The sequence below is a fragment of the Suncus etruscus genome, chromosome 17, assembly GCF_024139225.1.
Source record: "Suncus etruscus isolate mSunEtr1 chromosome 17, mSunEtr1.pri.cur, whole genome shotgun sequence".
NCBI classification, from domain to species: domain Eukaryota; kingdom Metazoa; phylum Chordata; class Mammalia; order Eulipotyphla; family Soricidae; genus Suncus; species Suncus etruscus.
The window spans coordinates 41,009,695-41,023,285 of record NC_064864.1 but is presented as its reverse complement, the minus strand read 5'-3'; the positions used below and the strand labels follow the sequence as shown (position 1 = coordinate 41,023,285).

Here is a 13,591-nt window from a genome sequence, read left to right as displayed (position 1 = left end):
TCCCTTGAGCCAGGAGCGATTTCTGAGTGCAGAGCCAGTAGTAACCTCTGAGTGTCACTGGGTGTGGCCAACCCCCCAACCCCCCAAAAGTAGTTTGCAAGTGAAGAGTAGGGGAGGTAGTTAGTTGTAGGTATAGATTTTTGCTCAGTGAAAAAAGTTCACTGTGAGCCAGAGAGGGAGCTCAAAAGGTTGAGCACATGCTTTGCATGGGAGAGGCTTAAATTTATTTATTTTGCTTTTTGGGCCACACCCATGATGATCAGGGCTTATTCCTGGCTCTGAACTCACAGGTCACTCCTGACAGGGTTCAGGGGACCATATGGGACCTGCATGCCTGCCTGGGATTGAACCCAGGTTGGCCATGTGCAAGGCAAGTGTCCTACCCACTGTACTTTGACTCCAGCCCAAGCTTGAACATGATCCCTGGCACAACATGGTCTGAGTACTGCTAGGAGCAGCCCTGAGCTCAGAACTGGGAATAGTCACCCAGTAGCTGGTATGGCCCCCAAACAGACACCCGGCGGTGCTCTGGGGTTACTCCTGGCTGTCTGCTCAGAAATAGCTCCTGGCAGGCATGGGGGACCATATGGGACACCGGGATTCGGACCAACCACCTTAGATCCTGGATCGGCTGCTTGCAAGGCAAACACTGCTGTGCTATCTCTCCGGGCCCAAAACAGAAAAGTTTATTGGATGCTTAACAGCCAGTTCTGGAATTCTTGGTACCTCAATTCAGTTTTTGAGTTTTTTTTTTTTTTTTTTTTTTTTAAAGGAAAAGGCTTCTAACTCTGACTTTTGAAAGGAAGAGTTACTGGTCTTATTTTCCCAGTATTTTTGTGTCTTAACTTTTTGATTTATATCTTCCTTTTATCTTTTATCTGACCATACTTGTTTTCTTCTAGAATTCCTTTTATATAATAATGTATTACATCAAGGAGTCCTTGAATATTGCTGCTAATATTTATAGTTAATATATATATATATATATATATATTGATATGGTCTGTTTTTGGAATTCAGATTTATTCTCTAAAAGGAAAAAGGAAAGGTTTCTCCAAAGCTGGTAGGATTGTTACTGTCAGCTGTTACATCAGCCTCTCAGCTATGCAGAGATGAAAACACTTTTAGCTCTGCCTTGTATGTCATTGTGGCCCTGTGGCCCTTTAAGAAGCCCTTTACTCTCCTGTGATTATATTAGAAGCTCTTAGAGAATTTCTACCAACATAGTCTGAGCAAGGCCATGATGGGAAGAAAGATTTCAGAGTGGCTTATATAAATATCTTTTCATAAGGAGTTGGGGAAGGCACTTACAGCAGTTGCAGAGACCAACTTTGTGGGAACTGGACACCATAAGTATCTGGCATTTTGTTTATGGTCTCAGCACATTGTAACTGGTCTGTATTAGTGGGAGTCATAGTGCTTCTAATGTTTCAGCCGAGTCAAGAGAAAGATTGCCTGAAGAAGGATGCTTTGGGGACCACATGGGATGCTGGGTTATTGAACCCAGGTCAGTTGTGTGCAAGGCAAGCACCCTACATGTTATACTGTTGCTCTGGTTTCCAAAGCTGAATTAAAAAAAATCTAGAAGAATTTTTTTTGTTTGTTTTTTCTGTTTTTTTTTTTTTTTTTTGTTTGTTTGTTTTTGGGCCACACCAGGCAGCACTCTGGCTCTCTGGCACTCTGGCCACACCTGGCTCTGCGCTCAGAAATCACTCTTGGTAGGCTTGGAGGACCATGTAGGATGCTGGGTATGGAACCTGGGATGGCCGTGTGCAAGGCAATTGCCCTATCTCCTGTGTAATCTCTCTGGCTCCTAGGAGTAGTTTTATTTATCCATTTTTTATTAAAATATTTATTTAATAATTATAAATATATTTATTTATGATTATAAACATGTTTATAGTGCTTGCTTCGGCAGCACATATACTAAAATTGGAATGATACAGAGAAGATTAGCATGGCCCCTGCACAAGGATGACACGCAAATTCGTGAAGCGTTCCATATTTAAAAAAAAAACATGTTTACAGTTGGGTTTCAGTTATAAAAAGTATACTCTGCCTTCACCAGTGCAACCTTCATAGCACCAATGCCCCCCATCTTTCTCCTTCCCCAACCCCTGACTGTCTTCAGGACAGGCATTCTATTTCACTCACTTACTACTATTATCATGAAAGTTGTTGGTGTAGTTATTTCTTTAACTACACTCATCAATCTTTGTGGTAAGCTTCATATCGTGGGCCAGTCATTTCAGCCCTCATCCCTATTGTCTCTGGGTATTATTACCATACTATCTTTTATTTTTTTTAAATCCCATAGATGAGTGAGACTATTCTGTGTTGATCTCTCTCCCTCTGACTCATTTCACTCAGCATAATAGTTTCCATGTCTGTCCATGTATAGGAAAAATTCATGACTTAATTTGCATAGATTCCTCTGTGTAAATGTATCATAGTTTCTTTAGCCACTTGTCTGTTGTTGGGCATCTGGGCTGTGTCCAGATTCTGTTACAAATAGAGCTGCAATGAATATAGGCATACAGAGGGCATTTTTGTATTGTGTTTTTGTGTTCCTAGGGTATATCCCTAGAAGTGATATAGCTGGATCATACGGGAGCTCAATTTCCAGTTTTTTGAGGAATCTCCATATTGTTTTCTAGAAAGGCTGGACTAGACAGCATTCCCACCAGTAGTGAAATGAGAGAGTTCTTTTCTTCCTACATCCATGCCAACAGTGTTCTTGTTTTTTGTGATATGTGCCAGTCTCTGGTGTGAGATGGTACCTCATTGTTGTTTTGATTTGCATCTCCCTGATGATTAGTGATGTGAAACGTTGTTTTTTTTTTTTTTTTTTTTTGGTTTTTGGGCCACACCCGGCGGTGCTCAGGGGTTACTCCTGGCTGTCTGCTCAGAAATAGCTCCTGGCAGGCACGGGGGACCATATGGGACACCGGGATTCAAACCAACCACCTTTGGTCCTGGATCGGCTGCTTGCAAGGCAAACATTGCTGTGCTATCTCTCCGGGCCCGTGAAACTTTTTTTTTTTTTAATGTGCCTTTTGGCAATCTGTATTTCTTCTTTGAGGAAATGTTTGTTCATTTCTTCTCCCCATTTTTTGATAAGGTTAGATTTTTTTTTTTCTTGTTAAGTTCTGTCAGTACCTTGTAGATCTTGGATAAAAGTCTCTTATCTGATGGTTATTTGGTGAATAGTTTCTCCTGTTGTGTGGGTGGCCTTTGTATCCTAGTCACTGTTTCCTTTGAGGTGTGTGGAAGCTTCTCAGTTTAATGTAGAGGTAGTTTTAAAGATCAGTACAGCCAGAATATAGGCATAGTAGATGGCTTTATTTATGTTTTGTTTTGGGGCCACACCTATCGATTTGTGCTTAGGACTTACTACTGGCTCTATAGTCAGGAGTCACTTTTGGCTATACTCAGGGGACCATATGTGATGCTGAAGATCAAATCTGAATGCAAGACAAGTGCCCTAAGCACTGTGCTATCTCTCTAGCATAGTAGATGTTTTTAAAGCAATCTTTTTTCTCTTCCTAAAACAGAGAAAGGTCCTGGCAAATCCAATGATGTCAGAAAGGAAACCCAAGTGTCCTACTCCGGAGGAATCTGTAACTCTTGGAGAACTGAAGAAATCCAGCAAAGAAAACAGGAAATTGGTAGGTGATGCTCTTTGAGCTTTCTCTCTCAGTGTGTGCAGGTGTAGGAAGGAGGGGAATCGATGTACTGGCTTGTGTTTTCCTGTGTTTCTCTGAACCATTCAGTTTCACTTTATTATGATTATTACTTTCATGTATGGTGACTGTTTTATTCCTGGAGGTTTACCCTGATTCATTCAACATTTTCTTTTTTGTACTGGGCATCGAACCCAGGATCACTGAGCACACAGGGCATGTGTTTTGCCACTGAGCTATCCTAGGCCAAGCAAGTATATTAGAGTTGAAGAAGGTTGAGCCAGTCCTTCACTTCAGATGCAGTGAATAGCTTCTCAAAGTGTTGGGAGGGGCTGTCGGTATTTGAGGCCAGTAAGCACCATATTTCAGCACAAAAGGAAAACAAGGCATTACCAGCACATAAAACAAACAGGCAAAGTTCTTTATGAAGCCTGCGATAGAATCTCTTATTTACAGGTGATATGATCATTATATTCATATATGTGTGTATATAATATATGTAATGATATATATAATTAAGGATATAAGTTTATCAGTCTCAGCAAAAATTTAAAAAATAATTTGGGATGTCATGAGAGTATGGTGGTTAGGTCATTTGCCTTACATATGGCTGACCCGGGTTTGATCCCTGATATCCCAGATAGTCCTCTGAAGTCCTTGACTATAGGGTTGGAGTAAGCACCAGCAGACATAGCCCTCCCAAATAAATGAAATTAAAAAAATTTTGGGGGATGTTATTTGAGCCATACCTGGCATGCTCAGGACTTCCTAGCTCTGCACTCAGGAATCAGTCCTGGTGGGAAGCGGGGGACCATATGGGATGGTAGGGATTGAACCCAAACCAGCTGCAAGCAACACAAGCACCCTATTACTCCAACACTAAAATGAATTTTTATGAAGGCGTTGTGATTTACAGTGTGGTTAATGAAGCCTCAGCAGCACAGTCTGCTTCTCCACCCCGACTCAGTGTCAGCATTCCACTCCCCACATCCTACTCTGTTGTGTTGGTTCTTCAGGGTCTATTATGGCCATTTGTTATCCCTTGACTCTGGCTCTTTATATTTCATCTGAGAGAGAGGGGGGGAGGGATGGAGGTAGAGAGAGAGAGGAGAGGAGAGAGATTATTTGTCTCATTTTAGCAAAACTCTTTATATTGGGATTGAACAAGTGAGTAATTTTATTAGCGAAGTTTGTGGGAATGACATGCTATGTATGAACCACTTTAAAATTTTCTTGTTACAGTTATTCTCTGACTCCCCACCTGCCACATTGACACCAACAAGATTGAAATGGTCTGAAGGGAAAAAAGAGGGGAAAAAAGGTACTAATTGTACATCTCTGTTCTCATTTGATTGTTTTTATACTCTCAGCAGTGCACAGGCTACTGTGGTCCTGGGCATCAAATCTGGGCTTCCTGCTTGCAAAGCTTGTACTCCAGTTCTTTGAACTATCACTCTAATCCCTTTTCTGTGTTTTCTCTCTTTTTTTTCGGTTTTTTGGGCCACACCCGGCGGTGCTCAGGGGTTACTCCTGGCTGTCTGCTCAGAAATAGCTCCTGGCAGGGATGGGGGACCATATGGGACACTGGGATTCGAACCAACCACCTTTGGTCCTGGATCGGCTGCTTGCAAGGCAAACACCGCTATGCTATCTCTCTGGGTCTCTTTTTTTTCAATTGAGAATTTTTTCCTCTAATTTTTATTCTAACATTGTCATTTACCAAATTGTTCATAATACAGTAATTTTAGGCATAAAATGCCAAACACTAATCCCAACACTAGTGTGATCTTCCTTTCATCAGTGTTTCCAAACTCTCACCACCACTATAGCCTGCCTCGACATAGCCTGCAACACAAAGGCAACTGGAATTATCAAAATTTAAGATCAACAAGGGTTAATTTGAAATGATTGTTATTAAATTGTTATTAGGGTTTTACTAGACTGTTTGAGCCTTCTGTGTTACTGTTTAAGCTCACTGAGCTTGAGGTCTTCTATGTAACTTGCCCACCTTTTATGTAACATTTTATGATACTGCTAGACTGACACTACTATGTATGATATTGAGGTGTTGCAAGGCCATGTGCATCATGCACTCCAGGGTTTATAGATCTGAAACAGATTTGGTGTCTTGGAAGTTTGATTAGGTTACCGTGGATCTGGGCCATTTCTGTTGGACTGTGTAGGGGGTGGTATTGGGCTACTAAAGTTCATACAGAAAGGGGTTTTCTGTGTTCTTAATTAATGTAGCTCCTTTCTGCTAGTCAGTCAGAAACACTTTATGAATTCCCAGAAGGATATGAAAAGTACAAGGTTAGTTCCAGGGTTTTTGGCCTAGAGTTCATTAAACAGATTGGTTTGATTTTGGTTTTGGTTTTTGGGCTATAGACAACTATGCTTGGGACTTACTTCTGACTCTGCATTCAGGGATTACTCCTGGTAGGACCTGACAGACCATATGCGGTGCTGGGGATTAAACCCAGGTCAGTCGTGTACAAGTCAAGTGCCCTGCCCACTGTACTATCATTTTAGTCCTAGCAGATGGTTCTTGAGTCATGATTCAGGAATATCTGGGTGTTGAGGAAACATCTGGGAGCACAGAAACATCTTAAGAATACTTGTTGAGGGGGTTAGAGTGGTGGTGCAACAGGAGGGTGTTTGCCTTGAATGCAGCTGACCTAGGACAGACCATGGTTCATCAGACTCTAGCGTCCCATATGGTCCCCCAAGCCAGGAGTGATTTCTGAGCGCATTGCCAAGAGTAACCTCGGAGCATCACTGGATGTGACCCCAAAACCAATAAAAAGAATACAGTACTTGTTGAGGGCTGGAACAATAGTACAGTGGTAAGGTATTTGTCTTGCACAAGGCCAACATAGAAGGAACCCCGATTTGAATCTGGCATCCCAGATGGTCCCCTGAGTCTGCCAGGAGTGACTTCTGAGCACAGAGTCAAGAGTAACTCCTGAGTACCACCAGGGGTGACCCAAAATGGTTCCCGGAAACCATTGAGCTCATGGCACAGCCAGCCTTGTCAAAATACAAAGAATACTTGTTGAGTAATTCTTGCAAAAAGTTGTTGAGCATCGGGCTGGAGAAATAACACAGCAGTAGGGTATTTGCCTTGCACATAGCCGACCCAGGACGGATTGTGGCTTGAATCCCTGCATCCCATATGGTTCCCTGAGCCTGCCAGGAGTGATTTTTGAGTGCAGAGCCAGGAGTAATCACTGAGCTTCATAGGGTGTGACCCAAAAACCAAAACAAACAAAAAATAGTTAAGCAAACCTTGTTATACTTGTTAAGGACAAATATTAATACTTTGTGAAGCACAGATGTGCTGAGAATATGTTCACTAAATGTGGGCCAGTTCTTTTTCTGGGTTGACTAGTTTTCTCAGCGATGCTTTTCAGATGGACAATTCATGCTGAAGAATCCTGAAAGTCATACTCAGCATGTTTTTGAGGTGTTTAGAATGAGGGATCACTTAGTTCTGTGGCTGCTGTTGCTTCACAGATATTGTGGTTTTTGTGCTTTCCCATAGGGAGCAGGGGGGGAAGACTTCCACAGGGAAGACCCTGGCATTTCTAGACCTGATCTGAGCCATTCCTCTGGTTAGGGAGAATCTTCTTTATTATTATTATTATTATTATTATTATTATTATTATTATTATTATTATGGGTCACACTCAGCAGCACTCAGGGGTTAGTCCTGGCTCTATGCTCAGAAATCGCTCCTGGCAGGCTCGGGATCCCATATGGGATGCCGGGATGCAAACTGCCGTCCTTCTGCATGCAAGGCAAACACCCTACCTCCATGCTATCTCTCCAGCCCTGAATCCTCTTTTTTTTTATCTTTTAAATATGAAATGCTTCATACATTTGTGTATCATTCTTGTGTAGAGGCCATGTTAATCTTCTCTGTATTCCAATTTATGTGCTGATGAAGCAAGCACAAGAATTGTTTGTTCTTTGTAAGCCTGTTCCATCTGAACATGAGAGTGAAAATTATTTCTGCTGCATTTTCTTTAAATTTTTGGTTCATAACCCAGCAGTGCTCAGGGTTCACTTCTGATTCTGCACCCAAGGATTACTTTTTGGTAATGTAGAGCATAAAATGGGGTGCCAGGATTGAACTCAGTTCAGTGGCATCCAGCCGTTTTTCTCTCTTCCTAAAACACAGCAGAGTCTTGTATGTAGGAGGAATTTGGTACCAGTTCTTGGTAACAGACATTGTGATGTTTAGGACATGAACTGTGAATTCAATTGCGTTAGGGATCAATATCTGCTTTGTGGCTGGATAGACATAAATTGGGGTAACTTAACTCATGTAGATATCAGATTATTTGTGAAATGGTGAAAGTATTAGTTTGTTCCAGGCTGTTGCAAGGGTAAAAGAGATCACATAGATGAGGGATGCTGAGCAGCACAGAAGACAGCATAGTCTCGTAGGAACTTGGTCATTGTGATTGCCATGAAGATGATTCTTGCAACTTGCACAGGAAAGGCCCAGGATGTTTACTCAGAGAGTCAGCAGTTCTCCTTAATCCTCAGTCTGTAGATTCTCTAGATATTTTCAGAAAGAAATACTTAGAAAAATGTGCCTAATGCTCTTATTTCTCCTTCCACCTAGGATTCCTCTGAAGGACCCTGAGCTCTCCTGTGTCCACCCAGATTTTCTCCCTCGTGTGGGCCAGGGGCCATGACTATCTGTGGAGAAGCTTGTACTTGCAGCTTGCCCGCTGCCTTGTGAAGTGTAGAAGCCTACTGCCCCAGTGACTCAACTGTTCCTTCTGACCCAGCTCACTGGATGACGTGTAGGTTCTGCCTTCAGAACCAGTGCTAGCAGCTCTGTTTTGTTGTCATTATTTCTTTTATTATAGGGGGAAAACCACTAACCAGTCAGGCAGCTTTCACAGCACAGTAACTGAGCAGACCAGGTGGGCTCTAGTTTTTAATATTTGAACAGATTCTGTTTTTAAAAACGGGAAGTTGTTCTCAACTGCTAGCTTTGTTTTATTTTAAGTACTGTCAATCCTGGTAGATTGATGTTATTTTTAACTGCTGTTTTGGACTTGTCCCTATTGTTATAGTATGGGGGGGGAATATTTCATATTTCTGTTGCTGTTTCCTGTTTATTTTTTTGTTAAGGTCATGCTTGGGGATAGGTCATCTAAATGGGCTCTAAGGACCTTTTTTACTCCTTTTTAACCTTCCTCTTTGGGAAAGCTCTATCTCATGAATCTATATTCTTCACACCTTATTTTTGTGTCTAAAGAATTTTAAGCCATATTGGAAATTTAAAATTATTTCTTAGGCCTGAGATTGTAGGCTATTTAAAAGGGAAGACTATAGAATGATATTGCAACTCATTTCAGTTACCAAACATGTCCCTACATAGTATCCTTCCCTTCCCTGACTTTAGTGATGCCAGAGTAATTTGTATAGCTGCTGACCTCACTTCTGTCATTTACTTTCTTCTGCCCAAATCCTCCTGGGCACCAGTGTAGAACCTTAGCCTTATCCCTGGGACTCTGGGAGCACCAGCCTTTGCTGGAGCTTTCCTGCATGGTGTGTCCTGAGTGCCGTGGGGGTGGCCGTGTGGCCTCTTGAGCTTGTCTGATTCCCTTCACTGAGCTTCTGAGTGTCTTCTGAGGAGCCAGTGGCTAAGCCAGACTGCCAAGGGCACACTGGTTCCTGAGGAAGGAAGTGAGCATCCACATCTGTAAGGCTGAAAGAGGTGAGAAGAGAAGAGGGTTCCCGGAAACCATTGAGCTCATGGCACAGCCAGCCTTGTCATAGGGGCCAGGAGATGAAGGTGTGAGCCTGGGATGAACCTGCACTAGCTGAGCTTGGCCTGTGGCCTTTGGCCCCTAAGTTGCATATTCTGTTCAGGTGGTGACAGTCTCCCCCAGGTCCTGAAGCCCTGCCAGGCCTAAGAGAAGAGTTGCTCCCTGTACTTTGTTTCTTTTGCTGTTATCAGCAGAAGGGCAGGAAAACATACAATTTGGCCTTCCAGCTTGCTAGATCATGATTGATATGATGGTTATGAGTTGAAAAATGTTCATAAGTCTGCCTTAAATACTAGCAAATTCATTTGTGGGTGTTTCTGTTTAACTTTTTCTTTACTGAGAAATAAAATTGCTTGTGCCAGCTGTGGGTGACTCAGACAGACCCCAGTGAGATTGGCTGGCTGCAGCAAGACCAAAGCTTGGTACTCCCTTGTCCTGCCTGTGCCAGTTCCTTATCTAGGGTGTGATCTGGGAGCTGAGGGTTAGATTGTAGGCATTGAGCGACTGCTTCTATGTCAGAAAGTTTGTTCTGTGGTCTGCTTGGAGGGCAAGAGCTCAAACTCAAAAGACCCTGACCTCATTTCACTCAGGTGACTCTGGGCGAGCTGTGTCACCTGCATGTGCTTTTAGATTGATGGCCTTCACAGGCATGCTTGCCTGTATGTGGGGATGAGTGTTTTGTTTATTTATTGAATATGTTTCCATTGAAGAGGATAGTAGGTAGTTTTACTTAGAAAAGCTGTGAAACCTTGGAGTTTGTATTGGAGAGTAAGGAGCGGAGGAGCAGAGCCTCTGCCTGTACTGTGTAAACTGTTCTACTCCTGTGATCCCCTGGAGAACTCAGACAGACCTGTCTTTTCCACAGAAGGGTACTGTCCCCCACTCTAACATAGTGGGTGATTATTTTTGAGCCAATATTTAAGAATTTTTAAGCCTATACTTTGTCTTTAAAATCTCTTGTATTATGATTATTTTTCATATTGGAACAGTGTGGAAACTCAACTTCTCTGGCCTTAGCCTCATCATCTCTTTTGTACTTAGCTGTGATGGTGGTGAGGTGGGGTCATAGGCAGTGTTGGGGGCACCAGCCTGACCATGCAGAGTAATGCCTTGGCCCAGGGCTGCCAGGTGAGCTTAGAAAGCCTGGCTGCAAGGGCCAGAGCTGTGGGCCCACAGTGCTGAGCCTGGGCACTGTGGCCTTCCTCTCTGGCGTGAGCAGCCCCTTCACAGTGGTGGAGGAGACCCTGACAGATGTGTTCACCTATCCAGGGAGCTGGATGGATCCAGCTGAAATCATGGTGGACCCCACAAAGGGAATCAGCTGTGAGCAGGGGTCACAGAAAACGGCTTCTGAAGGCTGGTGGTGTGTGATCACATGTGCACCAAGGTGGCTGCTGTGGAGTTATAGGTCAGCAGAGCCTGCTCGTTTCCTCCAGGCACTGTTCTGGGTCCAGTTTAAGATTCTACTCTATAGGGGTACATGGACACAGTGTCGGGCTCTGGTCATGCCACAGAAAAGTAGTGCCCACTGCACACTGCTGCCTTGCCTTGTGCCTATTTTGCCCAGATGCTCACACAGTGATGGGCTTTCACTCTGGGTCTTTCCTAAGTTGATCCCTTCTCCCTGCCCTCATCTCCATCCTTCTCTATCCATAGGACTTTGTACTGAAAACAGGACCCAAGTCCAAACCTGAATAATCAGCATTGTCAATATTGCCCTAGTTTTGGGAGGAGACTTGGGTATCTAAGATACACCCACTTCTCATGCCATGGTCAGTGTACCGGGTCTCACAGGTGCTGTAGAAAAGCTGGCTTTCCCAGGCAGCTAATGCTGGCATTTTCCCCTGGGGGGAGTGGGTGGCAGGCTAGTGGGAGGTGCATTGCATAATAGCCCGAATGCTTTTGTTACCATGGAAACTGGAGTGTTCAAGGCCACCATAGATGCCATCAAGACATGCTTGGGAACTAGCAGAACCTGGTGGAAAAAATTGTTCCCTTCCTCCAGGTCCTTTCTTTAGGGCAACTGGCCTCTGTTTTCCTGAGCTCACTTAAGAGAAATAAGCTTACTTGTCCACAATTGTTTCATTCTCATTTGGCTATTTGTTATATATATGTATATGTAACTATAAAGAAAAAATATATGTATTGTTTTTCTTTTATATTAATGTTATATTCTAAGATTAAATTTCTTTTATTTCATAGTCACAGATTTGGCCTCTTATTTACTTTTTGATGGGATGGGTGGTTTTTGTTTGTTTGTTCATTTTTGGTTTTTGGGTCACAACTGGCAGCATTCAGGGGTTACTCCTGGCTCTACACTCAGAAATCGCTCCTGCAGGCTTGGGGGACCATATGGAATGCCTGGATTTAAACCACTGTCCTTTTGTATGCAAGGCAAATGCCCTACCTCCATGCTATCTATCCGGCCCCTTTTGTTTTGTTTTGTTTTGTTTTGGTTTGGTTTTTGGATCACACCTGGCAGTGCTCAGGGGTTCCTCCTGGCTCTATACTCAGAAATCGCTCCTGGCAGGCTTGGAGGACCATATGGGATGCCGGGATTCGAACCACCATCCTTCTGTATGAAAGGCAAATGCCCTACCTCCATGCTATCTCTCCAGCCCATGTTTTTTTGTTTTGTTTTGTTTTGTTTTTTTGTTTTTTGGGTCACACCCAACAGCACTCAGGAGTTACTTCTGGCTCCATGCTCAGAAATCATTCCTGGCAGGCTTGGGGGACCATATGGGATGCCGGGATTCGAATCAATGACCTTCTGCATGAAAGACAAACGCCTTACCTCCATGCTATCTCTCCGGCCCCTTGTTTTATTTTCTTTGGTTTGGGGCCACACCCAAAAATGCTCATGGATTACTCCTGGTGGGCACAGGAGACCGACCATATGGGATGCCAGGGATCGAACCCTCTTTGGCCACGTGCTCTCACTAGGCCTTATGGATGAACTGTTTTAAGGCGAGATGTCTCCTGTCCCAAGTAGCCTGAATTCTCTAAGGAAAGAGCCCATTGACTTGTTTTTCAGTGTGGGGGTGGGGGTGGCTCCAGAGGAAGGGGAACTTTTGACCTATAGGAGGCAGGAATAGAGCCCCTGGGAATTCTGTACTTCCTCATTTCCTGTGGCTGAGAATGCTTCACTCAGATTTTAGCTGCTCACATGGTCTTTATTTACTCATTTAAAAATTAGTGTTGTTGTTACAGTAACTGTAAATGAGACAAGTAATCAGTTACTATAGCAAGTGTGTAGCATTTAGTTTAGGTAAATCTGGCTGAACCGCTGCTTCTGGTAGATGCCTGCCTTGCAGAATGAGGCCACGAGGTCAGTCCCTCGGCTTCCCTCTCTGTACCATGCAGGAACCTGGTAGCAATATCTTTTGCAGTATCTGGCGCCACAACAGAATGTGTGAACTCTGGCACATGGCAGCCGAAGTGGGAGCAATGGGCTGGCAATAGTACTCGAGTGAGGCTCTTGCCTTGCGTGCATGTGGCCAATCTCACTTGGTTTTCTGACATCGCTTATGGTGCTGCACAGAGCTGGGAGTAGCCTCGAAGCATCACCAGGTGTGTCTGCCCCTAAACAAAAAGTGAGTGAAGACTTCAACTAACACTGTGACTCCCAATCAGTGCAGCTTCAACAACTTAAAAGGAAATGAAGAATAAATGAGAGAGAGAGACAGACAGACAGACAGACAGAGACAGAGACAGGAGAGAGGGAAGTAAAGTGAGGAGAGAGGGGTGTTTCTGTGAAGGTTCCTGGGTGTCTAGCCCTCTACTCTGTTCTCAGATGTGGGGCTCCTTGCATCATCAGCCTTCATCTGGACTCTGTGGTGGAGCTACAGGATGCCGCTTGCTCCCAGGATTCTCTCAAAGTCTTGTGTTCGGACTTTTCAGGGAGAAACATCTAAGCCTCTGCAAGAATCTGAGGACTGGTGCGACTACTGTCATACTGCGAGCTACTAGCCTTCCATGGTGCCTGGCACGTTGAAGTTTCATGAAATGTCAATTCTCCCTCTGTGCCAAAGATACACTAATAAGCAGATACTGACACCTTTTTTTTTTTTTTAATAACAGGAGTTACTTAGATTCAAAATAGGAATGAAATCTCGGCTA

The 13,591-nt window shown here is 43.6% G+C and overlaps 1 protein-coding gene, 1 non-coding gene and 1 pseudogene across 2 annotated transcripts in view; 2 read left to right on the top strand and 1 right to left on the bottom strand.

The window, feature by feature from the left end:
• The window catches only part of ARHGAP19 (Rho GTPase activating protein 19), a 73,704-nt gene extending 65,036 nt beyond the window's left edge, over positions 1 to 8,668 (top strand). The window contains exons 10-12 of the mRNA XM_049790405.1: positions 3,555 to 3,668; positions 4,926 to 5,004; positions 8,314 to 8,668. Coding sequence (XP_049646362.1) covers positions 3,555 to 3,668; positions 4,926 to 5,004; positions 8,314 to 8,324 — 204 coding nt within the window. The 3' untranslated portion in view covers positions 8,325 to 8,668. The remainder of the gene's footprint in view (positions 1 to 3,554; positions 3,669 to 4,925; positions 5,005 to 8,313) is intronic.
• On the top strand, positions 1,903 to 2,009 carry LOC125995271 (U6 spliceosomal RNA). The gene has a single exon (XR_007490819.1). It is a non-coding gene; the product is annotated as a U6 spliceosomal RNA (small nuclear RNA).
• On the bottom strand, positions 7,539 to 7,636 carry LOC125995484 (uncharacterized; annotated as a pseudogene).
• Positions 8,669 to 13,591: the final 4,923 nt, after the last annotated feature.